General features: G+C 40.3%; 2 protein-coding genes across 6 annotated transcripts in view; one reads left to right on the top strand and one right to left on the bottom strand.

Moving 5' to 3' along the window:
* The window catches only part of LOC103470371 (clustered mitochondria protein homolog), a 16955-nt gene extending 1863 nt beyond the window's left edge, over positions 1-15092 (bottom strand). The window contains exons 1-28 of one of the 3 annotated variants that reach the window (XM_008418778.1): positions 15004-15092; positions 12202-12600; positions 10452-10561; positions 10158-10329; positions 9453-9584; positions 9196-9350; positions 8947-9101; positions 7594-7716; positions 7370-7502; positions 7172-7264; positions 6907-7073; positions 5827-6006; positions 5299-5739; positions 5068-5141; positions 4865-4969; positions 4683-4783; positions 4435-4587; positions 4270-4332; positions 3186-3418; positions 3011-3095; positions 2707-2860; positions 2467-2606; positions 1000-1080; positions 783-908; positions 582-691; positions 407-500; positions 194-319; positions 42-115 (exon numbers count right to left, since the gene is read on the bottom strand). In XM_008418778.1, coding sequence (XP_008417000.1) covers positions 42-115; positions 194-319; positions 407-500; positions 582-691; positions 783-908; positions 1000-1080; positions 2467-2606; positions 2707-2860; positions 3011-3095; positions 3186-3418; positions 4270-4332; positions 4435-4587; positions 4683-4783; positions 4865-4969; positions 5068-5141; positions 5299-5739; positions 5827-6006; positions 6907-7073; positions 7172-7264; positions 7370-7502; positions 7594-7716; positions 8947-9101; positions 9196-9350; positions 9453-9584; positions 10158-10329; positions 10452-10561; positions 12202-12250 — 3629 coding nt within the window. In that variant the 5' untranslated portion in view covers positions 12251-12600; positions 15004-15092. Of the gene's footprint in view, positions 1-41; positions 116-193; positions 320-406; positions 501-581; positions 692-782; positions 909-999; positions 1081-2466; positions 2607-2706; positions 2861-3010; positions 3096-3185; positions 3419-4269; positions 4333-4434; positions 4588-4682; positions 4784-4864; positions 4970-5067; positions 5142-5298; positions 5740-5826; positions 6007-6906; positions 7074-7171; positions 7265-7369; positions 7503-7593; positions 7717-8946; positions 9102-9195; positions 9351-9452; positions 9585-10157; positions 10330-10451; positions 10562-12201; positions 13584-14837; positions 14926-15003 lie in introns of those variants that run through there. The other 2 variants (XM_008418779.2, XM_017306775.1) reach the window with 2 other exon arrangements.
* On the top strand, positions 14153-26969 carry ddhd2 (DDHD domain containing 2). 3 transcript variants are annotated; one of them, XM_017306776.1, is made up of 19 exons: positions 14153-14522; positions 15035-15236; positions 16798-16990; positions 18119-18312; positions 18445-18534; positions 19119-19239; positions 19333-19422; positions 19544-19685; positions 19816-20024; positions 20126-20187; positions 20276-20395; positions 20681-20776; positions 20967-21134; positions 21222-21248; positions 21621-21776; positions 22208-22310; positions 22392-22550; positions 24947-25118; positions 25220-26969. In XM_017306776.1, exons 2-19 carry the CDS (start codon positions 15084-15086, stop codon positions 25299-25301), a joined length of 2337 nt encoding a protein of 778 aa, XP_017162265.1. In that variant the 5' UTR covers positions 14153-14522; positions 15035-15083; the 3' UTR covers positions 25302-26969. The 3 variants fall into 3 exon arrangements, with proteins under 3 accessions (XP_017162265.1, XP_008417002.1, XP_017162266.1); XM_017306777.1 differs by lacking the exon at positions 14153-14522 and adding an exon at positions 14891-14979 and having other exon boundaries at positions 15062-15236; XM_008418780.2 differs by lacking the exon at positions 21222-21248 and having other exon boundaries at positions 14158-14522.
* Positions 26970-27221: the final 252 nt, after the last annotated feature.

Below are 27221 nucleotides of genomic sequence, written 5' to 3'. Positions count from 1 at the left end.
TATGATTTCACACCATTCAGTCTGTTTAGAAATGTATTTACCTGCGTGTAATCCTCCTGATCCCCGTCACCAGAACCATCTGCTCCAGAATAGTTTCAGATGTTGGGCTTAGACACTGAGAGAAGAACATACAACAACCTGAGCATGTTTTACACGTTTTAGACAATCTATATATACAAGCTCTTACACTTACCTCAACGGTTTGCTCTGCAGTCTCACTTCCTGTCTGTCTGAGAGTGCGTTCTACTTTGACTGCCTGCTTGGTGATGGTCCCCAGGAACTCTTTGCTGCAGCTCGTCTGTGGGTGATCTTCTCCAAACTGGAACAGAAAGTTAATGTAAGCAGATGGGTAGAAAAAAAAAAGGAGCCCTCTGACGTTTTTTCTCAGTATCGCAGAGCTACGAACCAAGGATGTAAAGGCAGAGAGGGCTTCTTTCTCATGTGTCATAGCACTTCTGTAGTCTCCTTTGCTGCACATCCACTGGGCCAACAGGTGGTGGCTGCACAGAAAAAAAATGGAAGCAGTAAGTAAACTTACTCAGTTACAGCCACATTTTCAATGCGAGCTATAATTAACATACCTAAGAGCGGTATGCAGATCAGCGGGGCCGAAAAATGAAGTGTTAAGTTTCAGAGCATTCTTAAGGAACTGTCCTGTTTGATCTTCTGTCAGCACCAGGCCAAGACAACTCTGCCAGAAAACAAGTAAAAAGAGAAACCGAACTGTGAGCAAAACCTGTACTTCCTTCTTTGTTAGACTTTAATAAACTGATTCGACTTACATCTAGCGTTGCGGTGTACGGGTGGTCTTCTCCGTGGACTGTCAGCATTAGCAGACGAGCTCTGAGAAGACATTTCTGCGCCAGGGTCGTCTCCCCTCCAGCGTACGCATACACAGCCAGGAGGGCCTATAAATCACACATCAGTGACAATATTCACACCGTGACAACACGGATGAGTAAACGGTGATGATAAACATCTACGTGGGGATGTACTCACATATTGCTGTATAGTGTTTGGATGGTCAAAGCCAAGCACCCTCTCACTGATGACCACTGTCTTCAGCTGAACACTTCGAGCCTTCAGGACAAAAAAAAGTCACGGTCAAAATGTAGCTCTTAGTGTTTATAACATCCTGAAATATTTGGCAGTGCACTCTCAAATACAATAGCAGTGTTGCAAGATGTATTACTGAAGTTAAGTTAGCAATACAGTCATGTGTGCTGTGCCTTGGAAAAATACACAGCACATTTTACAATTTTGTCAGATTATAACCACGATTGTCAATGTGTTTTATTTGGATTTAATGTAATAGAGCATCTCAAACTAGTACATGATTGTGCAGCTGAAGAATATGCAATTTAAAAATTTGAGTCGTGTGGAGTTCATTTGCATAGCCACCTTTCACTGCAGTTACAACTGGGAGTCCACTGGACAATGTCTCAAGCAACTTTACATTTTATTACTTTAATTTTTCCCCATTCTGTTTGCAAATTACAATAGCCTCTGTCAGGATGGACAATGAGATTGTGAACATCAATTTATACAGTCTTGCCATCGATTCTCAATTGGATTTAGTTCACTGCGCTAACCTGGTCACAAAATCATGCTTTGATCAAAAAGTTCTCCCTGGATGTTTTGAGTTGTCCTGCTTGACGGTAAAACCTCGGCTCCAGTCTTGCAGCATTTTTTTTGCTCGTTTTCTTCCATGGTTGCTCTGAATTTAGCTCCATCTTCCACTTTCAGGGTAATTAACACTGTTAGTTCTCTTACTGTTTTGCTTGTAGGCCAAAACATTTTATTTGGTCTTCTCTTGCCAGAGCCGGTTCTTCCACATGTTTGCTGTGTCCCCTATGCAGCTTGTGACAAACTTGAAGAATAACTACATTTGGCTTTCTTTCAACAATTACTTTCTTTTTGCCACACATCCATTAACACTAGTTTTGTGGAGCTCAGAATCTGTCAGCAGATTTTTCCTCCTGAGCTGCGAATCTCTGTTTCTCTGGTAATGTTTTGCTAGGTCTGCAGTTGTGCCATATTTATTTAATGTTTAGATGAAAAGCTTTATGAAACGCTGTGTAAATAAATGTGTATTTATACTGAAATTAACCTGCACACAGAGGAACTACATTTACTAACTAGCTGACGTCTCAAGGCAGCTGTTTGTTCATTATACAGTATTAGAGTAAACTTGACATTAATTTTAAAACCATGCATAATTTTCCTTTCATTTCATTTCTATGTTGGTTAATTACTTTAAACACCAATAAAGTATGCTTATGCTTGTGGGTGCAATGTGCCAGAAGGTGAAAACATTTCAAGAGGATTAATACTTTGCAATGCACAAAGCAATTTTTTAAGTAATCAGCCACAGCTATCCATCACTGGAGAATGCATCTGGAATACTTTAAAATCTGCTAATACTCTGTCATTACTGCCAGACGTTGAAAGGCTTTGTGAGCATACCTCAGCTGCTTTCCCCTGCAGGAAGGTGACTTTGGCCAACAAGCTGTTACAGTTACAGGCCTCGGGGTCCAGATCGTCACACACTCTGCCATACAGGTAAGCTGCTTCCTTCAGCTGCTCGTGGGCCTGATCTAGCAGACCTACACACCAGATTGGAGGAGTTATAAGCATAAGAGCCATTCAAAAGCATGTGTTGAACATATACCCAATTGTTTTTTTTTTCTTTTCTTGTAGACATACCCTTCTGAATGGAAGTCTGTGCGGCTCGGTATGCCTTTGAAGCATCAGCAGTTGGCATTTTGATGTGTTTAACAACGGGGAAGATATTAAGGATGTCGTCCGGACTGAAGGGCGCTTTGTTCTGGTTCTCGAGGATGTAGTCTCTCAGTCTCAGCTGGTGCAGATACAGAGATCTCAGTGGTGTTTTCAAAGAGTTTGTGTTGCTTTCAGGGTGTTTCTAATATATGCATTGTGTCTTATCCTGAATGCATCTTTAGAGCTGCAAAGTACTGATTCAAAGAAGCAAAACTGAATATTTGATTACCTGCACTCCGGTCTTTAAACAGAATTCTCTCAGCAAAGAGAGTTTTTGAAGCCCATAGTTCTCCACCAAGTGATTCGGACTTGAACTATGAGAAAATGGCAAGGGTTAAGCATTAGCTTCACCATTGCTTAACACACAAAAGGGGGGTGAACAAGCAAGGTCTGTGACTTCTCACCCAAGGCTGTCAGAGACACCATATGTTTCGACAGCGTCTTGGCAAACCAGATTCCACAGCTCAGATCCAGTGAGCATGCTCCAGGGCGTGCTCTCGGAGGCCCCAGCCCCACGGCCACGCCTCCGTGATTTCTTCTTAGCCTCCTCCCCGACAGGAGAGGGTGTGAAGTGATGAACCAAAAGACAACTGAGGAAATGACTGACGGCTGCAGACAGGCTTGGCACGTCCACACCCTGCGTAGACATGAAGAGATGCTGAGCTACATTTTCTGTTGAGAACCACACCGGTTGTTACAGTGCCAGTTGGAAGTTTACATACACTCTAATCTGGTACAAAGGTTCTTTGTACCAGATTAAAGTGTTTTGGTTTGAAATGTGTGAATCAACCCCAAAACACAATTTGAAGTCCCTCAGAAAGGAAAACGTCATTACGCCAAAAGCAGATTAAAATGCAGCCAGAATCATTTACCTTTTTGGGTGGGGGGGAATATATCAGTCTGAGAAAAAAAACCCTGACGTTTTAGGCCAAATGATAGTTGTTACATTTGGAGGTAAAAGGGAGAAAGTCTGCAAGACTTGGAACAAAATCTGTAGCTGTGACCAGTGGCAGCATTATTTTGTGTGGGTGTTTTTCAGGAGGAGGGACTGGTGCACTTTACAAAATAAATAGCATCATAAAGGCAGAACATTACACAGGAATATTGAAGCAACATTTTTGAAAATCAGCCAGGAAGTTTAAACAGCTTAACAACAATCTTACAAAATGCCAATACATGCCACCAACATGGCTACAAGGTATCTTCAGACAAAAAAGTCAATGTTTTAGAGTGATCACTGCAAAGCCCTGATCTCAGTTTTAGAGAAGATGTGTGAGAACCAGTTCTGTTTGGAGGACTTGGCCAAATTTACAGCAAACTGTTGTGGGAAACCTGTAGTAAGATACCCAAAATGTTTGACACAAGTTATACTATTGACAGGGAATATATGTAAACTTCCAACTGGAAAAAGTCTTTTACCACCCATCACGTATTACAGTTTTCAGACATGAGAACTTATCAGAGTTATTACTGAATGCTGCAAAGTACCTGTAGGAAATGGTTGAACACTCTTTTTGCTGAGCGGGTGAAAATTTCACCTATTGTTAACCTCTGTTTAATATAAAACAGGAGAAAGAAGAACATTATTTTAAAAAATGGTCACAATAAGACAGTTTTAAATGTGTGAATTAAATGTGAGGAAATGAAACACACCATTATATGCCTGAGTTGCTCCTTGTGTTCTGACTGGGAAATCGCCTTGACCACGTGTCCCAGGTAGCGGAGGTTGATGCCTCTCTGGTGTAGCGCCTGTTTCAGAGATACTCCGTCCATCGGCGCCTCATTGCTGTGTAGGCAACACTGCAACTGCAAACACAATCATTAAAACGTATTATGCACTGATTTTGTTGTCGCAGAGAACTTCCTTGCAGCACGAAATGCGAAACATTGGAGACACGCACAAAGTCTGGTATCTGGTGAGTGATGATGAAAGCTGCGGCTTCTCTCAGCAGCTTCTCCTGCAGGTTTGTTGATGCACTCTCAGAGGGAGGAAAATGTATTCCTGAATGTAAAACACAAGAAATGTATGCTAAACATCAATCGTCTGTCTGTTGTTCCTGAGAAGGCACAGTAATCTGTGTACCTGGAGAGAAAACATTTGGGTTAAAGCGCATCTCAAAGATGATGTCACTAACGGAGCCCACGTCTCTGCATGCAGCTCGTACGGCATCAGTCGCTCGAGAGTCGCCTGGGAGAAAAGTCATATTAGTCCAGAATAAAATGTGTGCTTCGTCTTAAACGAGATTTGAATTTCCTTTCACAAGGATGTGCCGAAACACTCCTTACAGGCTGTTGCACATTCTTCAAATCCTCCATTTTCATCCATCTTCTCCTTCACACGTTGGGTGAATTGACAATGTCTGAAAATAAACGAAACATATTAAACTTAATAATAATAATAATAATAATAATAATAATAATAATAATAATAATAATAATAATAATAATAATAATAATAATAATAATAATAATAAAGTTAGAACTAAATGTAAACGTTTTCTTTCACATTGGACTCACTTGTGCTGAATGAAAGCCTGCACCAGCTCTGGCCTCAGCCTACAGAGACTGTGAGGAAACCTCTTTGGAAGCCCAGAGGCGCTCTGATAATTCTCTGGCCAGCCTTGTTTCTCATTCCCGTTGCTCTTCTCCTCGTTCTCTTTACAGCTTTTGCTGCTCTCTTCCTCCCCAGCAGCTGTCTGACTTTGTGTTTCCTCCTCTGGACAGAAGTTGGCATCAACTGGGAAACTTCTGAATACATCCAGCAGGTAGAACCTCCCATCAGCCCCCAGCAGGCCCTGAGCGTCCAGGGAGGTGAACAGAGGCACCTGGTGACCCTTGGGGGCCACAACAACATGTCTCTGGATGAACAGACTTTTGGCGGCTTGAGCCAATAAGGCCAGCAGCCGTCTGCGTTCACGGGATTCTTGGGGCCCTGCATTCACTCCATAAAGCAAACCTCTGAGGAGAGAAGAAGAAACAGATTTAGCTCCAAATGCGGAATAGAAGTCTCACACAGCTCAAATATAGGTGACAGGTCATAAGTACCCCGAGGCAGGAGAATCTTTTTGGTCCTGGTCTGAGCTTTCGAAGCCGGGGGCCAGGCCCTGGGCCGACAGACGCACTCCTCTGTAGTCCACGATGGCTGTGGGTAAAGTATGCAGCCCCTGCAGCGCCTCTAAGTCACTGTAAGCCTGCACGCATTTAAGCTCCAACCTCTGAGCTGCCCTGCAAGCAGGAGATAAGAAAATACTAAAATAAATTCAAAAAAATTCAATTGGAAACCTCTGCCAAAGCTGTAAAATGCCTTGAAATAAATGCATCTCTTTTTTTTAACAATAGTATAATGTCGCACTAAATATTTTATTAAAAGTCCAACTTTTAATTTTAGTTTTTTTTTTCAGAGGGAAAAACTCAACATTTTTAAATACTTGGCATCTGAGAAGATCACACTGCAGGTGTTATGAGTATCACACTCATTGGCATCCACAATAATGCCTAAAATTGCAAAAAATATTCACCCTCTTTAAAATTTTTCATGATACACCCAAAACGTCAATGAATATTATGCTAAAAAGTAGTACTATGTAGCAGGACAATAGCTTATTTCATTATTAATCCCTATCAACAGAAATCAGCTTTTCTGTCCCTCCAGAACAAATGTGTTCCCATAGCATAATATATAAAAGTCTGTCTTTAATGTGCTGAAGACAGAACAGCATATCACTTAACTAAGACAAATAAGTATTGGTATTCATGACTCAGAAAACCGCCACAAGAAAATAATAACTCTCCTAAACTTGCTCATATAGTCTGAACTACATTTATTTTAAATTAGTTTAGATCATGTGCAAATATGACAAGTACAACTGGTCAAGAACTAAAGTTTATCCTCTCTCTACACACTGCGAGGTGTATTGTAAGGCAGCTAAACATCTCCAACGCTCACTTTTAGAGAACTGCAGCAAAGAGTCTCTTCTTAGGTTGACCGAGTCTCCATAACAATTTATTGTGCTGTTTTCATGCAAATCTTTGCAAGGAGTGACAGCAATGGTGGAGTCTGCATAAAAGTCCAGCTTTGTGCATCTTCTCTCCCGTGTATGCTAAAAGACTTTAGACTTTTATTACCTGCGACCTCTCTCACCACCAAACGCTCGACTTGTGGCCCCCTGGCTCATGAACAGGCCGCTCCAAAGGAATGCTGGGTCCTCCGGGTTTCCATTTACCGGCTCAACAAATCCATCTACGACCGTCTCAGCCGCCTGCATGACAGTCCTTACGAAAGCACTGTTAACCTGAGTGAAAAAGAGGAGGACCAATAAAGGAATCCAGAAAGATTTAGAAAGTGTACTTCTCTCACAAGTAAAAATAAAATCACAGGCATATTTCTTACTTGTAGCAAAACTTTGTCTCTCTGCAGCCTTTCTTCCAGACTCCCCTGGGAAAGATCTCTGGCTGCTTGTAACTCCTCATTCCAGTCTGGAGCCTGCCGGTGAGACGCACAAAGCTGCTCAAACCTGATATATTTATGTGTTATGCAATATATCTATGATTAAGATCAACAGCAAACCACTGCTGTGTGGTATATAACCTGTGCTGCCGCCTGCTCATCCACCCCCAGTCTACTGAAAGTATTCTTTTGGAGACGAGAGGCGCAGGGAGGTCCGAGCCAGCACAGCGTGTGGTAAGGAGTGGGCATTGCCTCTACTGGTGGCTGTGGTGGCCTGAAGGATGAGAGACATAATGCAGATTCATATCCATCACGCTCAGCCACAGCGGTTCTTACAGCATCCAGTGGCATTTAATATTACTGACTTGTTTTTGAGTGTGGTAAAGGCTTGTTTGAAAGTAGGACTGACATGGCACAGCAAGTCGGTGAGACAGTGACAGACTGGAGTAGACTGCGCAGGACGAGGGTCAAACATATCGTCAGTAGACCTAAACGAAGAAAAAAGAAATGTGAAACAACATTAAAACTGTTCATTTGAGATAACCAGAGACTCTGCAGGGACAGGCGGGTACAGCTGGTACATGGATGGATGTACATGCAGTGTCCTGCAAAGCCAGACATATCCTTACAACATTTACACATGTCATTTTAATGCATTGTTGTTAAATGGAAATAAATTCATTCATGGTTTTCAGATTGTTTTTCCAAACAGAAATCTGGTCATTTTGGCATGCCCCTAAAGCAATATTTCATACAATGTTTTATTCAATTACAGCTGCAAATCTTTCTAAGTATATCTACCAACTTTCCACATGTAGAAACTAAAATTGCTGCCCATTCTTCTTTGCAAAATACCTCCAGCTTAGTGAGATTGAATCGCCTTTACAAGAAGTCTCAGTAAATTTCCTCTGGACCCTGACATGGAAATACTTTGATCTACACTGTTATGTTGTAGCACTGGCAGTGTTTTAGTGTCCTCTCCTGAGGGAAAGGGAACTTCCTCTCCAGTCTCAAGTGTCATCCAGCTTCTAAAATATTTTCTTTCAGGACTGTCCTGAATGCAGCTGCATGCTGAAATAATGCTGAAGCTTCATGAGAATTACCACTGAAACTGTGGCAGCTTCTCTGATTAATGCTGTCCTTGTCTGACTTGTTAGTTTAGATAACCAGCAATATCCTCGTAAGGTTTGCAGATGCGTCACCCTTTTTTCTACTCTCACGCCATGCATTATGCAGCTTTTCATTACATTTCAAAGCCTGGGATATTGTTTTATAACCTAACTGTGCGTTAAGCTTCTCCCCGGCTTTCTTTCTGACTTGTCTGCAATGTTCCTCACTCTTTGTTATACTTTGTGCTCAACTATGTCCTCTAACAAACATTGAAGAATTAACAGAACTGATATTATTGACAAAAGCTACACACAGGTGAATTCTATTTACTAATAATTGTATTTAGTAGAATCAGAGTAAATATGGCTGAACACAAATAAATGCACACCAGACATTTAAAAACTGTCCTTTCTTCCAACTTCACAATTATCACTTTGTGTTATTGATAACACCCACCACCCAAAAAAAGAACCTTGAAACATGTTTATTTTTTAAAAAACATGGGATATATTTGCATAATGATGTTGCTCTAGTATCAAAACACTTAACTATCTAATTATTGCTGCCCAGTCAGAAAATAAGATAATTTCTATTGCAGCTGTGCTCACCTGTTCAGGAAGAAACCTTTGGGACAGGATGTGATATCACAATGCCGACCCTCTATTGTCACCACTGTCATGTACATGAAGTCTCCCTGCAGCTTCCTGTGTCCTGGTGGGGGGTGCCAGCAGCTGAGAGACAAGTCCTTCAGGTAGCTGGGGGCCTGGTGAAACACGCATGAAGAGGAGAATGGTAAACTTGTGCTTTCTTGGGGTCAAACAAGCCAAATTCCCAGACAGTCTCTGGTATGAATCCACCTCTTGTTGAGAACTGTGTGGCAGCAGGGCCATAAGGGGTCTTTCTGAGGAGCCAGGCAAGAGGTACTCAGGAGGGGGTCCATCCTGGTTGGCTGATTCTCCCTTTGAATTGCTTAACGAGCGCTTCAGGCTCTTTCCATTTGGTAGGCTCGAGTCTGTACCAGGAACAGAGAGACATTTCAGAATGAGTCAGAAACCGTTTTGTGACTTTCTGCTGCCGTCTTGTTTCAGTGGGCTGTTTCTTCATGCATTTTTACCCGGTGTGTGTGTGAGGGTCTCCAGCACACTTGGTGATTGTCCTTCTCTCAGCGCATCATGAGGTCCGGACGCTCTCAGCAGTTCCACAACCCGAGCCAAGTGGACCCTGGCGGAGTGGAAGGTGTAAGGCTCTGCAGAGACATGCATTAGTTAGCATCCAGTGTAGCCTGGCCGTCTTTATGAAAGTCACAGTGATGTGGGAAAGGTCTGCTGAACCCGTGAAATGAACGTCGCTCAAAAAGCATCCAGAACATCCTGGTGAGCAGATGGGTGAGATAGTCTAAGTCTAAGCTTTTAATAATAACATTAATCCATTTTCTGTACCCTTGACGACGTTAGTACCTGTCTCTTCTTGAGCAAGAGCAGTTACGACTAGGCCTAGTTACGACTAAGTCTTTTGGAGTATCTATCTAAAAGCTTTGGACATCTAGAAACTGTATTTTCTGCCCCTTCTGCTTTGTAACATAGCTTAAATTCAGTTAGACTTAATAGGGAGCTTAAATATAAATAGGGGATTTAAGGAGACTTCGTTTATATACAAAATGTGAAAAAGTTTATGGGATGAGGATATTTTTAAAATACTGGTGTAAAATACTAACCAGAATAGGACAAATATATCATGTCACTAGATTTAATCATTACCCAATTGTGCAGCTACAGCAAGAAATCACACAGAAAAAATAAATTGAAATAAAAGAGTATACCTTCCACCAGGCGAATGAGAGCTCCTGCTTTAAGGCCTTTAAGGCTTTGCAGCTCGGCGTGGGGATCCAGAGTTGTCCCAGCTAGAGCGAGAGACAAGTTGGAACGTGGACACACCTCATTCCTCGACAGCAAGGCCATTATTGCATCTTGAACGAGCCAAAATGCGTTAACCTATACAGCACAAACATAGAAAGGACCTCAAAACTCCGGACCATGAAAACAAAGTGAATTTGTGGGTTATGGCTGAAGGTGAAACCAAAATGCCGTCTCGCCTCTCACTGTTGTTTTCGTACCTGCAGTTCAAGCGGCTCGACTCCTGCTCCTTGGATCTTCACAGGAAACGCTGTGCCCTCATCTTGTTTGATATCAGCAGCATCGTCTCCGCTGGCTGCACTGATTACATCTATGAGAAGGAGAGAAACCCAACTAACTGTGAATAATTACAGTGTCTGTAGAAACAGGAGAAAATAATGGGAAATGTATCCTGGAAAATACCTAGCTGTATCAAAAGATAACTTGAATATAATGAGATGATATGCTCTGATTTTATCAGTAGTTAATGTTTATTTTGTCTATCAAGACCTTTTCAAAAATCCCCTTCAGCTAACTTGAAGAGTCTTAATGAAAAAAAAAAGAATAGGAAGGGAAAAACAAGCCAAGAAGAAGATAAATGGGGCGTAGCTGCAGATTTACACACACACACATGTAGAACCAGAGGCGAAGCAGGACTCAGCGTGTTCCCCAAACTGATCTGTGACTAAACCTGCTGCATTTGCCAATTGGCCTTGATGTCATCTTCAGGTGAAACGACAACCACACCCAGATCTGACATCGGCAGACAGTATAGTGTAACAAGAGACGCAAAACCCCCGAAAAGTTTGACTTCTTCCATTCGACACTGAAGGCCCGCAACACAACAAATCCTGATCTGTGCATGATTACTGTTCTCTTTACTACAGTAGATTATCTGCTCGTGCTGTCAATCTGGATCTGCTTTACTACTGGAAAGCTTCCAGTCAACGAGTAGCCGCTATTGGCTGGAGGAACGCGCCTCCCCTCTGGAAGCTAAGAAGGCATCGTTTTTCTTTTCTCTGCAGGAGTTGCTACTTTATTTTAACAGAAAAAAATATGAAATGAGCTGCTTTGAGAGTCTCATATCTATTTCAAAAACAGTAGCTTTCATTTTGTCAAAATGTGTCTTTTTTTTTTTGCTTAAATTGGAGCAACTTAGAAATTTGACACATATAAGTGAAAAACTGCTAACACACTGGTTAAAGACGTTTCTAAAATATATACCTATGCATAAACGTCTGTAATGTGAAAACATGGCTCTGTTGTTGTTTTTTATGCATGAATGATCCATAAGTTGGTGTTGAATGGCTTGACAAACACTGCATGATCAACTTTGAGAGACGCCCTAAAGACTTTGAGGAATTGAGATTTGAGATAACATTTAAAGATTATAAGAACGTAAAAAATATCATAAACAAACTAATAAAAAAACTGCCTTGTCATTTATGTGTAATTGTAATAACACAAAGCATCCAGGTAATTAAATGCACCACCTTTCAGTTTTATTGTGGTGCCAACATTTTATTATTTTACAGGAAAAAGTTTGACTCAGTCTAATTTGGAGATGAGCCAACACACACTGAACCCTAATTCAGTCATTCAACTCTGTAAAAAAGGGGAGTGGCAAATGTTCAGTAAGGTGAAGAAGTCACACTGGAGAGCATTGCTCCTTCTTCTCATAATAAATCTACTCTTTGAAATTGTTATAACTAGATTGTTACAGTATTATACAGGGGTGGGGTTAACCATTTTGTAAGGAATGTGTCAGGATCAGGAGAGTGCTCTAAAAACACACAAAAAATGAACTGCACGTTCTCCAAGAGGCTAGAAAGTTAGCACCAGCCATGTTAGAGCGTCAGCGCTGTGCCAGATCTCCCACCCTACTTCCACACATTCTTCACAAAGTAGAAGAATCCACTAAGCGGAAAAGAAGGAACAAGAGAAAAACCTGCGATTACAGGGATTACTCACCAGTTTTGACTTGATTCCTTCCTCCTCCTTTCTTCACTTTGTCCTTCATGGCTGGGAGTTTTACTTCTTTCTTACTCCCTAAGAAAAGTCTTGTCTAAAAACTGCTAGAGCAGGAGAGAGTGGATGAAAGGGTGTTTGATTTGTGCAGCTGGACTATGTGTGAGTGTGAGAGAGAGTGTCCAGCGGAGTGAAAGTAAACGGCTCACTGTTCACGACTGTGACTCATGCACCTCTTTACAAGGCAAACTCAACTTATCTGTTCCCAGTGTGCAAAAAAGGCCACACCCTCTTATTGCTCCACACAGACAGCCTCAGAAACTTTGCTGGACTGGGTGTGTCTTTGTTGTAGCTTCACTCACTCTTCCTCCCTCAGGCATGTTTCACTCCTCCCCCATAAGCCTGCAAGTAGAAGTGAAATTTGTGCACAAAGCTTTTGGCATTTTTAGCTTTTATGTTGTCATTGAGTTGTGAAGGTAATTTCAATTTGTCGGAAGAAGACATAATGCAGTAAGACGCATCTATTAAAACAAATCAGCTATATTGTATCTTTTAAACTGCATGAATCCTTCGGCTGTAACATGAAGTTGATCCACCATGCTGCACTGTTCATTGAGTCAGTTTGCAGAAAATACAACAAGGCATGGTTGAACTTCCACAGATGGGTGTACCTGTGTGTGATGTGGTTCCTTGTGACTGTTTAGTGGACTATACCTACTATGTTTCAGCACACACATACTTGAGAGTATCTCAGTTTGAACAAATCCGATGATGTGTGGGTTGCAAATGTCACCTGTCTGTTATCACTGGTATCCTACAAAATAAACTTGAATAATGTAGAAGTAGGGCAGGGCGTTGTCTAAATTAGCTGTAGTTGTAGGACAGGTAAATCGAGACCAGACCAGGTAAAAAAAAAAAAAACCTAAATAGACTAAAGTTTATTTACCTCATTACATTTATGCTGATCATGGAAATGACTGTGCCAGGGGCGCTTCCATACAGATATAAAACAAGTTCCCAGATGGGGGAGGAAAATTAAGGGGTGGCACAATTTAAATAGTTTTATTATTCTTTCATTAATCCTATGGCACAAGCCCTAAATTATTCACACCTGTAGAAGCTGAGAAGGGAACAAAAAATTAGAGTGATGACAAGAAGGCATTTCAAAGACTTCAAAATCTCTGCAAGAGACAAGTCATCAAGAATACCAGTGGAAATATGCAAATGTTGCTTAGCAAATTAAAAGTATTTGAGTGAGGTTTTTCCATTATTTATTGAGATAGCATAAATAATTATTGACATGCCATCTTTTGTTAAGTTTTCAAAAAGAAGAAATATATTTTTTCTATTGTCTAAGATTTGCCTGAGTCATTTTAACTCAGAATGTGTTTAAGCCATTGTATGTCAGTTTTTTTTCTTTTTAGTTATGTCTTTTCGCAAAGCTCTTACACAAAGCTCTTACACAATTATTTGTAACATTTAAAAAAACTGTGCATGGTGGCCTAAATGAATTAATTTATATTGTTAAGACGATTTCTGGCTGATAAATATATTTTAGGATCACATAACCATCCTTTTAGTGGCCCATCGAGGTGAAGTAACATACTCAAACTACAAGAACATGAAATGGCAAAGAGGTGAAATGCCTAAAATCCAAAATAAATCTGAATAAATCACTTAGCAAATGAATCCCACAATTTTCTTTCCTAAATTTAAGACTGGAGTGGGTGTCAGCAATTTGGCTTTTCCCCTTTATACATTCACTCTTTGTTTTTACTGCACAAATAAGCGTATGTACGGAGTAATTTACAGTTTTGATGACACCTGCAATCTTGCTTTTATCGATGTTACCTTTAAAGTTTCTTGTAAGTAAAAATATTTTAAAAGGGTGAATGTTTTTAAATGTTTTCACCTTCTGTTGATTATCATTATTATTATATAACTAATCTGCCACTTATGTTACGGTGAAATATTATCCCCCTGAAAAATGTACAGTTGTGTAATGGTTTAGAAAATCCGCTCTTTGCATCAACTCCTTTTAAAATAGCATTTATCGTCCTTTACATTCCACGTATAACTTTTAGAAAAGATTCATTTTAAACGTACTTTATGTTAACTAATATTGTTATGTTTTTGTTTGCTTTGTAGGCTAAATCTGTCGGAAAACGTTTGACTTATAATTTTCGTATTTCCGACGACACCTAAACATATCTTGACAGCAGCTGAGTTGACAGGAGGCTTTCCTTAGCTAGCCGCATTAGCTAAACCGAGCAACATAACGTCCGCACAAGCCGTTTGTTTTCGGTCTATATGAGACGGTCGCGGTGAGTTTTTGTCAGTTATTTAATGCCCGTTAATGTCGTGATGTTGAAACATCTGGAAGATAAGAAAATAAAGAACGTAGCTGTTGTGTCGCTGTTTCTCAGCTAGCATGACACTCGCCAACCCGTGGCCTGAACGTTATGTTTGTTTTGGGTTTTTTCCGAGTCATTTAAAACATTTAGGGCCAAAACTTGCGTGAAGGTTAAAATTAGCTAGTCGTGTTTAAGGCTATTCCGAAAAATTCTCTGGTGTATAATGCGTCCCTTATATTTGATCGAAACCAAACTGTTTACCTCCATTTCAATACACTTACTTACAGGGCAGAAGTTAAGGAGGCTTTAAATCAGACGATTAGGAGTTAACACCTCACGTTAAAACTCTAAGTAAGGTGTTAGTCGCTGTTAATCTGTCTTGTTTCTCAGCTTCACCATCTATTATGCTCTTTCAAGATAACATCAGGTAATGCAGTAGTCGTCTGTTTACCTGTTACTCTATGCGCATATGGCTGTTCCAGGTCCTGTGACAGTGCTCCACCCCTCAGGTAAGAGCTGAGGATCGGACCGATGTCATCCAGTGAAGGTGACAGAGGGGGTCTTTCTCAGGCTGCCCCAAACAACATCACCACCCAGGACGACTTTGACAACCCTACTCAGACTGCTGCAACATGCAACACAACTGAGGCCAGCGAGGCCGAGCTGTCTCTTCCTGAGGCACAGGTGAGGCTGCAGATGGGATTTCATATAACGATGCAAATGGTTGTATTTTAGACCTTGTAGTATGTTTATTTTCTGTCCTTCTTCATAAAGCATTTTGCATGATTGCAAAATGCTTTATGAAGTTATGGAAGCATGTTTCGCTTCCATAACTGAATGTGTTTATATAGATGTCCTGTTTTATTTTCTACAGATGCTTCTGGGTTTAATTAATCTGTTTTGAAAAAATATATACTAAGGCATCTCTGTAACATTCCCAACTCACCTTCTAGTCATCATTATCAATAAACATGGGATTCTCCATTAGTTCTTGTTTTGACACTACATGTACTGCCTGTCTAGGCGTAAAATTGCCAAGAAAATGCTTAAATAATTAGCTTATTACAGGTAGTTACTGAACTAATGAAAATATTTGGAGTTAAGTGAAGCAGAAATGCATTTAGTCAGACATGGAAAACTTTAAGCTCATTTGATTATCTTTTTTTTCCATCCTAAAATGTAAAAGGTTAGGCTCACAAAATGTTCAGCCTCAGACTGCATGATGTTAGCTAAACAAACAAAAAAATTATGATACTGGTAAATGTTGCAATAATGACATAAGCCGTGAGAAATAAAGAGATTAGTAATTTTTTTTGCCAGAAAACATGCTTTGTTGAACAAATGTAACTTTGAGCATTTTGGCTTTAGTGCATGACCGCAAGTTAAACAAGAAACTGTGAGCTTCTATTTGGGGATTGGAGAAAAATGGACATCACATGCTGCCCCTCCTTTTATGATGTTCACACTCTGTAAAATGTTGGACATGGCTAGGGCTCCATAAGGGACAGCAAACACAGCACATACCCACACCTGCGCTGGAGCATTTTTAATTACCAGTCCTGAGTTTGTTATTTTCCAGAACTTTAAAACATATTAGCTGTTTAGCTGCAGCTCATTAATAATGCACCTACAAAAAGTAAAACTTTTCAAGGAATCAGTGGGATTTATTTCTTAGGAAGTATTTTCCAATCACATTCCAGTTTCTCAATCTTTCCAAAACATGTACTCCTGCTTTGTGCGAATGCTTATTTAATAAGATTGGGAAAGTGTAAACAACTCGAATGATCTGGCAGTTGCGCACTGTGGGTTAACGTTGTGTCAAACGGTGGCAGGCTCTACCGTTCGGCACGCTGAAACAGGAGCCGTATTAGTGGTTGTATTGTTTTGGAGGCATAAGAAAGTCTGTGGAAAGAAATTGTTTACAAGCGGTGGCCACCTTGGAACCAGCAGAACAGACAAGACAAAGCTTGTAGACAAGGGAAGAATACAACAAGGCTTTGTTGGTTTGATCCAGAGGTGGTCTGATCTTTTGTTTCCTGACTGCCCTTTGCTTTATGTAATGGTCTGAGCTCACTTGATGGGGTTTTAGTAGGAGGGCGCGGACATTGTTCAGATTATTCTCATGGTACTTACCGCAAGGGTTGACCGGTGAACCGCTCTGCAAAAAGGAAGACACAAAATAACTATCCATAGCAGGTAATGCTTTTAGATTTTGATCAAATTGCTGTTTTTCAATTTTCTTCAGATTTCTCCTGTTTTGGATGAGGTTTCTCCTTCCTCTGCCTCCTCTTTTGAGATGCTGGACATGGAGTCAGTGCCACCTCCGTACCAAGAGGTGCAGCCTCACTGGTTCTTCTGTCGTCAGGCAGATGACAGCGAGTTCTGGCATCCCTTCAGTAGAGAGGACTCTGACAAACTAGAAAATGCTTTCAATACTGGTAATGAACAATAAGTACCTTAGACATAAACTGTTATTATGTCATTATAAATACTATTAGCTGTTTGACCTAAAGTTATGTTATAATGGAAGTGTTCAGCATGTTTTTCTTTCCTTGCAAATCGGTGTTGGGGGGGGGAATACAATTGTAAAACAGTCCTGTGATCCTTGAAGCAAAGTCCAGTTGACACATCTTCCTCCCCTTTAAAGCAATTGTCTCTAAATGTTTGGACACTGTCCTGTCAGGCGAACTTTTGTTTCTGGGTGGGTTTTTGATGAATTACACTGTAATAAATATTTAAGCATCTGTAGTGAAATTGAAATGTGGATAAATGTTCCATTTCTAGTCTGAATTTAATTGGTCCTTATATAAGTGTCTACTAGGGGTGAAGCAGTACATGTAGTTACACCACCTGTGTCTGGGCACGCACGTTTACAGAATGAATATAGTACTGTGTGAAACTAAAGTACAAAATTTCATGTTGTATCTGCGCAATATTGAAATGCAACACCGAAACAACAGAGAGAGCTCTCCCAGCTGACACTGAAGTCTGCTTTCTGGGATTATTAAGGTTTCTTACTAAGTCAGTCGTAATGGAAAAGGAAACGTTCCCCCGAATCAAACCCATGACTGAAATGGGACGTTAGAACCAAGGTACGCACTAAACCTAATTTTTAGTGTAACTTCAACCCCCTAAATTTGTAATTCATATAACTATAAATGTCAGTTAACTAAGGAAAAATCTAGAAGCATAATTTTTCTAGACGACATTTATCTAGAATCGTAAATGTCGACAGGTTCAGTGGTTGGGTCAAGTTATAATCGCTTCCTTTGACAAATGCTTTCCAAAAGTCATTGGCATGTTGTAAAAAAAAAAGCCTGGAATAACAGTAATGAAGGCCTTTATAAATATAGTATTTTTTTATTGTATTTTATTGTCTTTGGAGCTATTTTTACTGAAGAATATTGTTTGATACAGTACAATAGTTTAGTCAATTGTGAAAAAAATCTGATTTTTTAACAATCGGTTGATATATTTATTTATTACCAGAGAAAAAGTACTGGAATACTTACTTTTTAACCTTTTTGAAATAGAAACAATAGATAATTTCCCTTTTTTTTTTGCAGTAAGAGAACAGGAAGAGGACATCGTGGTTGCCGTGGAAGGGGAGCGCTACGATGTACATATCAAGGAGAGGATGCGCTTTGCTGTCTATTGGGAACATCCTCCCGCTGAGGTCCGCCGCTGCACCTGGTTCTACAAAGGAGATAAAGACACAAGATTCTTTCCTTACTCTGAGGAGTTCAGCAAACGTTTGGAGGTAATCTCACATACATTTTTTTGCTTTTTTTTTTTTTTAACTTCAGACTTTCTTTACTCTCCAACTTTGGCTTGTGACATGCATGCTATTTTCTCCCACCAATAATCCATCTCAACTACGCTGAGTTTTCAGGAAGCCTATATGATAGCAGTGACCTTAGATGAATGGAAAAGGAAGCTGGACTTTCCCACTGGAGAAACCGTCATCTTGCACAACCCTAAGGTGAGGTTCAGGATGTAGATCCTATACTGGATTTTATAGCTGTAAAGAAAATGTGGTTTATTTGGTTTATAAAAGAAAAGGAAAGTCCTCTGTTGAAACAAAGACATGGATCTCAATGAGATACTGCAGGGTGATTTGAAATGGGCTGCATATGCTATAGACCTTTCAAATGTCTCACAGCTGAGAGTAAGGAGTGGGACAAACTTCCCTTGGATCAATGTGAGAGACGGCAAGGTGGTAATGGTTGACCTCTTAGAGATCAACCATTACCCTAGCTTTAGGGAATGGGGTCTTTTGCTTCAGATTTAAGACATTTTTGTCATTTATTGTCATTTATTTTTGATTTCTACCTGTAATTAAATGTCTTTCCAGAGAAATAAAACTGTTTGACATTGATTTTTTTTTTACTTTTCTTTTGATAAATGCATTTTCTCCTTATCTAAATAATGCTGATGTAAGGACACATGTAAAGCAAAACATGCTCAAAAAAGTGTTTAATTTTTCTTTTTAAACAATCAAAACAAAAGATTTTTAAATGAGCTTCATGGGTCCCTCCTCACCGTTTGTTTTTGTCCCTTTCTCAGCTGATAATGCACTATCAGCCAATAGGATTGCAGGATGAGTGGGCTTCATCTCCGTCGGACCAGTTACGGCCTTGTACAGTCAAGAGGGGAGTGGAGAGCATTTCTGTAGAAATACCTGAGGGTGTGTGTGTTCTTTAGCTGTCAGATCATAAAGAAGGACAAACGCATTGCCAGGAGGCTAGAACCTGCTCTCATCATGTCGGTTTGTTTTCAGGTGAACCGGAGAAGGTGGATCACCTGGTCTTTATGGTACATGGGATTGGTCCAGCATGTGATTTACGCTTTAGATCCATCGTACAGTGCGGTGAGTCTGTGTGTGTGTGTGTGTGTGTGCGTGCGTGCGTGTGTGTGTGCGTGTGTGTAGTTGCGCAAGAATTTTCTTAAATGTGCATCAATGACTCGGTTTGATTTTCATCTGTTTTCAGTGAATGACTTCCGGAGTGTTTCGCTGTCCCTCCTGGCCTCCCACTACAGGCGTTCGCAGCAGGAAGGCCACGTGGGTCGAGTTGAGTTCCTTCCTGTCAACTGGCACAGCGCTCTGCACGGGGATGCCACCGGTGTGGATGAGTACGTAACCTGACGAGCAGAAATGATAAAAAAAAAAAAAGAAAAAACTTCTGTCACAGCTGCTAAAAACAATAATAATAATTAATCTGTGCTCTTGTTTTTGTTTCCATCCTCTTTTCCCATATTTTAGGGACATTCAAAGGATCACTCTGCCCAGCATCAGCCGCCTCCGGCATTTCACCAACGACACTCTGCTGGACTTATTTTTCTACAACAGCCCCACCTACTGCCAGACAATAGTGGACACAGTGGCCTCAGAAGTCAACCGGCTGCATGCCCTCTTTAAGCAGAGACGCCCAGAGTTTGATGGAAAAGTTTCTGTCATAGGACACAGCTTGGGTCAGAGTTTTACCAACACAGAATCACAAACATTCACATGCAGGTGCCACCTGCAAAGTTTTTTTTTTTTACTAAATTGTGTAATCTCTGATGTCACTCAGGTTCTCTGATCCTGTTTGACCTGCTAACCAATCAGAGGAACAGATCCAGAGCAAGAGACGGAGTATGACATTGAACTTACTATGAATGTCTTCATCTTATTTTCTGTTTTGTAAAGCACACTCCTAAGAGAATCTCTTCTGTTTTTTAAGGTACCGTCAGGAGAACACTCTGCTCTGAACAGTGACACGCTGGAGCAGATGCTGACTAAATTGGACCTTCAGCAGTACCTGCAAACTCTACTGGCAGAAAATGTCGACATGGAATCACTGGTATCACAAGCATCAACCCATAGACTGTTATGAAAAAGTATTCAAACACTTTGAACTTTTGTTAAATTACAGCCACACACGTCAATGTAATTATTGGGATTTGATGGGATTTGATACAACGCTGAATTTTGTGGTTGTTCATAAGTTCACTGGGTATGAATCCTTCTGCAAATCTTTGTACAAGTCAAATGAGTATTGCACAACTAGAAATACAGGAGTGGCACCTTTGGATTATGCATACGGTACAAATTTTGAAAACCACATTTTTAAAATAATTTTCTTTAGGCTCTCTGCCAAGACAGTGATCTTCGAAATTTAGGAATTCCTCTTGGACCCCGAAAGAAGATTTTACACTACATCAGGAAGAAGAGGCTTCCAGAGGTCAGCCATTACTCAGGTGTAGGGTTTAGGATGTGTTACTTTTTATATTTAACCCTACTTATCATGTATTGTAAGGAATAATGGATAAATCTGTGAGAAACAGGCAGTTAGTAATTTTATAAATTTTTTTAGCATTTGCTGTTTTGTTTTTGGTGTTATTTACAAAGTTGGATGACTTCTGCTCTATAAGGACTATAACATGGCACCAGGGCATCAGACCTCGGAGTCCGGTCCACCTCAGGTTACCAGTGAGGGCATCCAGTCTTCAGAACTGCCGGGCCAGGAATCCTCCCTCCACAACAAGCCTTCTACCACCGGTGCTGTGGACTACGAATACTTTGATGTCGGCATCGGACAGGTAGCAAACAAGCACACGAATACTGTAGAATTTGCTTTGTTGCGTCACCCGTTGCTGATTTTTCCCTCTCCCTGCTTGCCTGGAAAGTCCAATGGAGGCATAGCCAAGGGACAGGTGTGTCTCACATGGTGTCCACGTTCTCCTCAGACCTTGTCTCTTGATGTGCTTGACCTCACTCTGACTTGATGTTTCCTTTGCACACAGTGCAATCTTGGCAACTGAACTGAAGTGACAGCTTTTTATAGAAATCCCCATGACTCTGTTACAGTTTGCTCAAACAAAAAGCGAAGCGTTGTACCCAAAAACACACTCTGTATCTGTGCTCATACGTTTGTATTACGCTGCATGAGTGGTCATCTCTTCATTCTCGACTTCACTGAAGAAACGAGTCCATCAGTTGTAAATGACCTACATGTTTCTGTAAGTTTCACTTTAGCTAACTTCTCACACTACCTCCCATTTCTGCTCCTGTCTCTACTCCCACAGGTGTGCATCGATTACCCTCAGCTGGCGTTTTATCCTGAGACATTTTTTGCTTTTGGGTCTCCGATTGGAATGTTCCTGACTGTGCGAGGCCTGAAACGCATCGATCCAAACTACTCATTCCCAACCTGCAAGAGCTTCTACAACATCTACCATCCAGTGAGTATCTTGTGGTCCCTTCATGGTTTCTAAAGCGTTGACGTTTGATTTAAGCAGTTTTCCATGGAAAAGGAAAATACAGTAAGGAAAGGTTTTTAAACATATTTCTGGCTTTTTTTTCCTTCTGTCTTTTATTTTCAAAGTTTTATGTTTTAACCTGAGTATTGAATGCTTTTAAAATGAACAGACTGCCTTTTTAGCATTGAACCTTTTGAACGTTTCATGTTTAATATGCCTTAAGTATGAACGACCATGTAAAAAATTCGGATTTCAGCAAAAAACTGGAATTGAGCGTCAAGACCTGCTTGTTGCCTCCATTTGATGTTAATTCAGCTCATATCAATTTAGAAAACTTCTGTTTTAAAGGCTTAAATGAGAGCTTGTCATCTCAAAAGCTGCATTCGTCTTGTGTTGTCTCAATCCCCATTTAGTATGACCCTGTTGCCTATCGGATCGAGCCCATGATTGTTTCGGAGGTGGATCTGGAGCCGATGCTTATACCGCACCACAAAGGCCGAAAGAGGATGCACCTTGGTAAGACAGTTTTCCTTTTGTTCATCTGCACAATCAGAAACAATTGTTTAATGTTCACCTGTAATTCTTCGTCTCCCGTAGAGCTTAAAGACAGCATAACCAGAATGAGTATGGATTTGAGGAACAACGTTTTGGGATCATTGCGGACGGCGTGGCAGTCCTTTACCAGACCAGTAGCTGCACTACCTCCAGCGGAAGAGGGGGAAGCGACAAATGACACGACCCCCCAGGAGGATCAAGGTACCAAACCCTTCTGCTGGGTTTGACTTGGTTCACGTTGGCTGCTGTCTGAGAGAGGACATGCTGGTGTCCAACCCACTGTTCTTGAATCCTTCTCACTCCTCTCTGCATGCTGCTGCCTTCTCTCCTCTCTGTTGTTTTACTGCTGTGCACGCCTCTTGCCTTCTTACTGCGAACTCCAGTTTCAGTAGAGACTGCTGCTGTTTAGAGGGAGGACAAATGTACAGATTTTTGGACTAGAATGCAGGAGTGGCCAAAGGCCCTTCACAGGCTTTACCTAAAAGGTAAGCCAGGATAGAAAGTAAAACAATTCAGTTTTACCACTTTGATCATATTGATGATTCAGTTTACGCTAAGAGTAATCGCAGTGATCTCCTGAAGATTTGGCGACAGCCTGAGTTTGTGTAATTTGTCTTCTAGTTTCTTTCTATACTAACAAAGCAAATTAAGCACTATTGCCTTGTCTTTACCTGTTAGATACCTTGTGGTAAAGCTTTATAGAGGAAAAAAATCCGTTCATCTTCAATGTTTTATCTTTGCACATGCTCAGAGAGGGGGTCTTACGTAATGGTTGTGATTATCACCACAGGTTTTTGCTGCTTGTCTTCTTCTCCTCTCCCTGTGCGTCACGAGTTTACCACCTGCTGAACAAGTTGTCATTTTAACTGAAAGTTTAATTTACTGAAGCCTCCCTCAGGCCCATGCATGCCTTTCCACCTGGAGGTTCTCATTGGCTCAATTCACTCGCAGCTTCGCTGATCGTCAACATCATAATCCATTGCAGGATCTGGCCTAAAGCACATTTTTATGTGAGCTCAGTTGTTTTTCTAAGTAAGTAATTAGCTGTAGGCAAGACTTCACTTTAATCTATATTTTCCTACATGTTGGTGCATATTCAGTCATGTAATGAGGAAAGTCTGTCAGATCATTAGATGTCTTTAAGGTACAGCAGTTCAGAGAAAAGAGTTCATTTCACAGTCATGTTTTTCTTCCCTTTCTGTCCATCCCTAGAAGCAAATTTATTGTTTTTCATTTGCACATGTTATATGATTTTCTTGAAAGTTGAAAATAGGATTTTCACCACATTATTGCAAGTCACTACTTGTATAGTGGATTATCAGAACTAGCTGGGAAAACTATTGGGATGCTAGCAGCATGTACTGTCTCAGGAACAACAAAGCATGTTCTGTGACTTACTGTGAAGCACATTCCAGCTAAATTCCTGCTACTTGCTACATGATATTCCTGTTATTTAAGCGCCTTCTCTCTCATTTCCTCGAAATAACCAGAATATTTATACCCATTTCAGGCTTTTTGTACTGTCTCTTAACATTTTTTCTCTTCTGTTTTTATATTATGTTTGTGAGTTTCTGTGAAAAATGATTGTTGTAGCTTTAATTTAATTTTGTTTAGTGTCAGTGCAATTTATTATGTTTTGTTCTGGAGGTAATAATACTTATGAGTGATAATATATATTCTCTTTGGGTTCTCGGCCCTAGTGAACATCCGACAGCGGCTGTTTTGTCCAGTTTTAAGATGTTTTAGATCGAGGGTGTCCAGCTCACGCCGTCAAGCCGTCCTACACGTTTTCTGTGTTTCCCAGTTTTGACAAAGCTGAATCAAAGAAATGGCTGATGAAGAACCTGTTAATATGCTAAGAAGGTAATTCAGGAATTAATGACCCAGCGTGATTCACAGCTACCTGTCATCTGCACCGTCACATGCAATGACATGCGAAGTACTGCTGAATCAGCAAATTGACTGGATAAGTCTGCAATGTTTCTCAAGCTAGGGTGTGTGATAATGACAGGGAAGAGTGGATCACCAGAGATTTGTCTACAAAAGTAAGATTATGTTAACTATTAGTAATGAAAGTTAAAGTAATAGCTCATTAGCTCTATTATGATCTATTACTGGGTTTGTTTCTGGGTGTTGTTGCTCTGCTGAAGTGTGTTGGTGATGCAGAGGCTATTCATCTTTAGTTACTTTAGTGCCGTCGTCCAGCACACCTGGATCACATGGTGGACTCGTCTCCTCCGCATGCAGTCATTTTCCTCCAATCCCGGTAATAGCATAATTATTTGATTCAGGTTTTCTGAAGCTGAGATGCATCTAAAAGTAGCAAGACTGCAGTTTGAAATCCCAGATCCTCGGATTAGTTGTAACTAATTTTTCATTCAAACTGTAAACATCATTTCTACATTATTTTTTTTTTGTCTGAGCCTTCGACCTGCCAGGATTTTATCCAGTTTATCAATGATCTTAACATTAACGACTAACCTAGCCGCCCTTTTCCTCTTTGATTCTCTTTGTGGGTCAGATCAGACGGACGCTGCTGCTGCTCACAGTTTGATGTCTTCGTGTAAAATCTCTCTTTGTATTGCCTTCTGTCGCAGCGGGAGTATGCACAGAAGCCGAGTGCTCAGTGTCAGCGGAGCAGGCCGAACAACCCGAGATTGAAATGGGGATGCTGAATGGAGGGCGGCGGATCGACTACGTGCTCCAGGAGAAACCCATCGAGAGCTTCAACGAATACTTGTTTGCCATCCAGTCTCACCTCTGTTACTGGTGAGTCACAAATACCTGCACTGCTACAGTTGTGCTCATATGTCGCTGAATTTTCTATTTTGGTTTTCCTGTCACTCACACAAATGATCTGTGTGTGTCAGGGAATCTGAGGACGCGGCTTTGCTGCTGCTGAGAGAGATTTACGACAACCTCGGTGTGGCTTTTGAACAGCCGCAACAGTAGCAAATTAGTGTGAATGAAGATCTGCTCTTGTGACCGTTATCTGAAAGTGAAGGACAGCCGACGGAGCCGGAAACTGACAGACAATCCTCTCCAGAATGCCTTACCGTCTATGTTTTACCGGCCTGCTGCCTGGATGGTTTGCAGCAGCCGGGTGATCTTGGTTTACGTGTGTTTGTCAAAAGCTTGTTTGCCGTAGTGGCGGCTCTCCTGCCATTCCTGCAGTCCAAATATTTCAATTTAATTCTGCGAGTTTTTCGAGATCAAAACGATGCACTTTTTTTTGACGTGATGTCATAATTTATTAGCACTTTCACATTTGGCATGACTTCGTGGTCGTGTAAAGAAAGATTATGATCTTAATTACTTAAAATGCATGTGAGAGTTTAGTTCATTTTCAGCTGTCATTTCTTTGCCATTCTGTGGAAAAAAGAGATTTATAAATACAATTATCTGATCTTTAGTCACTTTAGTCTGCGTTGACCAAAAATGTATATTGCCCCATAAGAAACGGCTGAGGTTTTTTGTTTTCTGTTTAACAATGAAGGTTTTGTTTCTGTTACAAGTTTTCTTTGGCAGCTATAATTATTCTACTGATGTAATAAACAGCTTGAAGCCTAAAGCTGCCACTCATTTATTTTAATTATTCATTAATGCTAACTACACTCATCTCCTCTCAATTTGCATACAGTGCTACGTAATCCAAAATACAGTGCACCTTTCCTGTTTAGCCGAATGTTTGTTTATATTTGTATTTGGTTATATTTAACACAGGAATCTAAAGTATAAATCCTTATGAAGAGTTGTTGTAGTGTGGAAAGGAGGGTTCCTCAGCAGACAACAGGATTGTCTCTTTGTTATGCATTATGCAACTTATCTCCGTTTTGTATCTACTACAAAGTAGGTTTGTATAGATTTTACAAAAAGGCTACCAGTGCTCCAAGTTGGGACAATTTTATCTCAAGTTCAGACCAGCAATACATGCTTTATATTGTTGATTTAGAAACAGAATGCTATTAAATAGACTTTTTTTTATGTTTACTTAAAATTATACCCATTTCCATGTCAGTCTAGTTTTCATGAATAAATAAATTTTCTGTCATGTCTCTGCTGCATGTATTTCTGTTTAAAAGTTAGATTCCCCTGCTTTTTGATATCCATACAATTCAGATGTGTTTCAAGCAACAAGCAATAAAAATATTTGTTATTTATTCTGCTACATAAAAAGAAAAGTGTTATCTTCCAGTAGTTTCAGTTTATTTTATAGGAAAGTTATGAGTATTTTGGAAAAACAGTCCCACACCGCTAACGTTCCAAGCCTTTTTGTCATTATGACATAAATGTATATTACTTGTTTTATATGCACTGATAGCGGAACCACAGCCTGGCACCAAAGCTGTAAATTGTTCAGAGTTTTTTGGACGAAATCATTGAGAAATAAATCTACTGAGGTTGCTTGTTTTCTTGTTAAGAAAGCACAAACATTTCACTATAATATTTAAAATTTCAGTGTCATTTCAGTAACAGCAGTGTTCTAACTCAACGTAATCCTCTCACGTTGAGTTCTGACGGTCACCTATTCAGGCCAGAAAGGTGATATTCTCTTTAAATACATAGCTTTATAAATGTGAATACTTGTCTTATGTGCCATAATAAAGATATCATTGTGTATTTGTGTTGGTGTTGTTTTTTTTAGAGGTTATTTAAATCATTTTATTCTCATATCCAGTATCTCAATATGTTTCAAGGCATTTACAAAATGTGAAAAAAAAAGAACGGTAATTTCCAAATTTAAAGTAAGCAGTTTCTGAAATTACTGTGTGCTTTATCTTTGATTTGTCAGATTATAGTTTCAGTTTTGGCTTTTGAGTTACAAAATTCACATATCCTCAATATCTACAAGTCATTATTAGCATTATTTAA

The sequence above is a fragment of the Poecilia reticulata genome, linkage group LG9 (assembly GCF_000633615.1).
Source record: "Poecilia reticulata strain Guanapo linkage group LG9, Guppy_female_1.0+MT, whole genome shotgun sequence".
Classification (NCBI taxonomy): Eukaryota; Metazoa; Chordata; class Actinopteri; order Cyprinodontiformes; family Poeciliidae; genus Poecilia; species Poecilia reticulata.
This window is presented reverse-complemented; position numbering and strand designations above follow the sequence as displayed.

What these genes read in the sequence shown, in the direction of transcription:
- ddhd2 (XM_017306776.1), top strand. Translation starts at nt 15,084, where the DNA reads ATGTCATCCAGTGAAGGTGACAGAGGGGGTCTTTCTCAGGCTGCCCCA. An exon ending in AGAAAATGCTTTCAATACTG is followed by an intron (nt 16,991 to 18,118) that starts GTAATGAACAAT and finishes TTTTTTTTGCAG; the next exon opens with TAAGAGAACAGGAAGAGGAC. An exon ending in TTGATGTCGGCATCGGACAG is followed by an intron (nt 21,135 to 21,221) that starts GTAGCAAACAAG and finishes TTGCCTGGAAAG; the next exon opens with TCCAATGGAGGCATAGCCAA.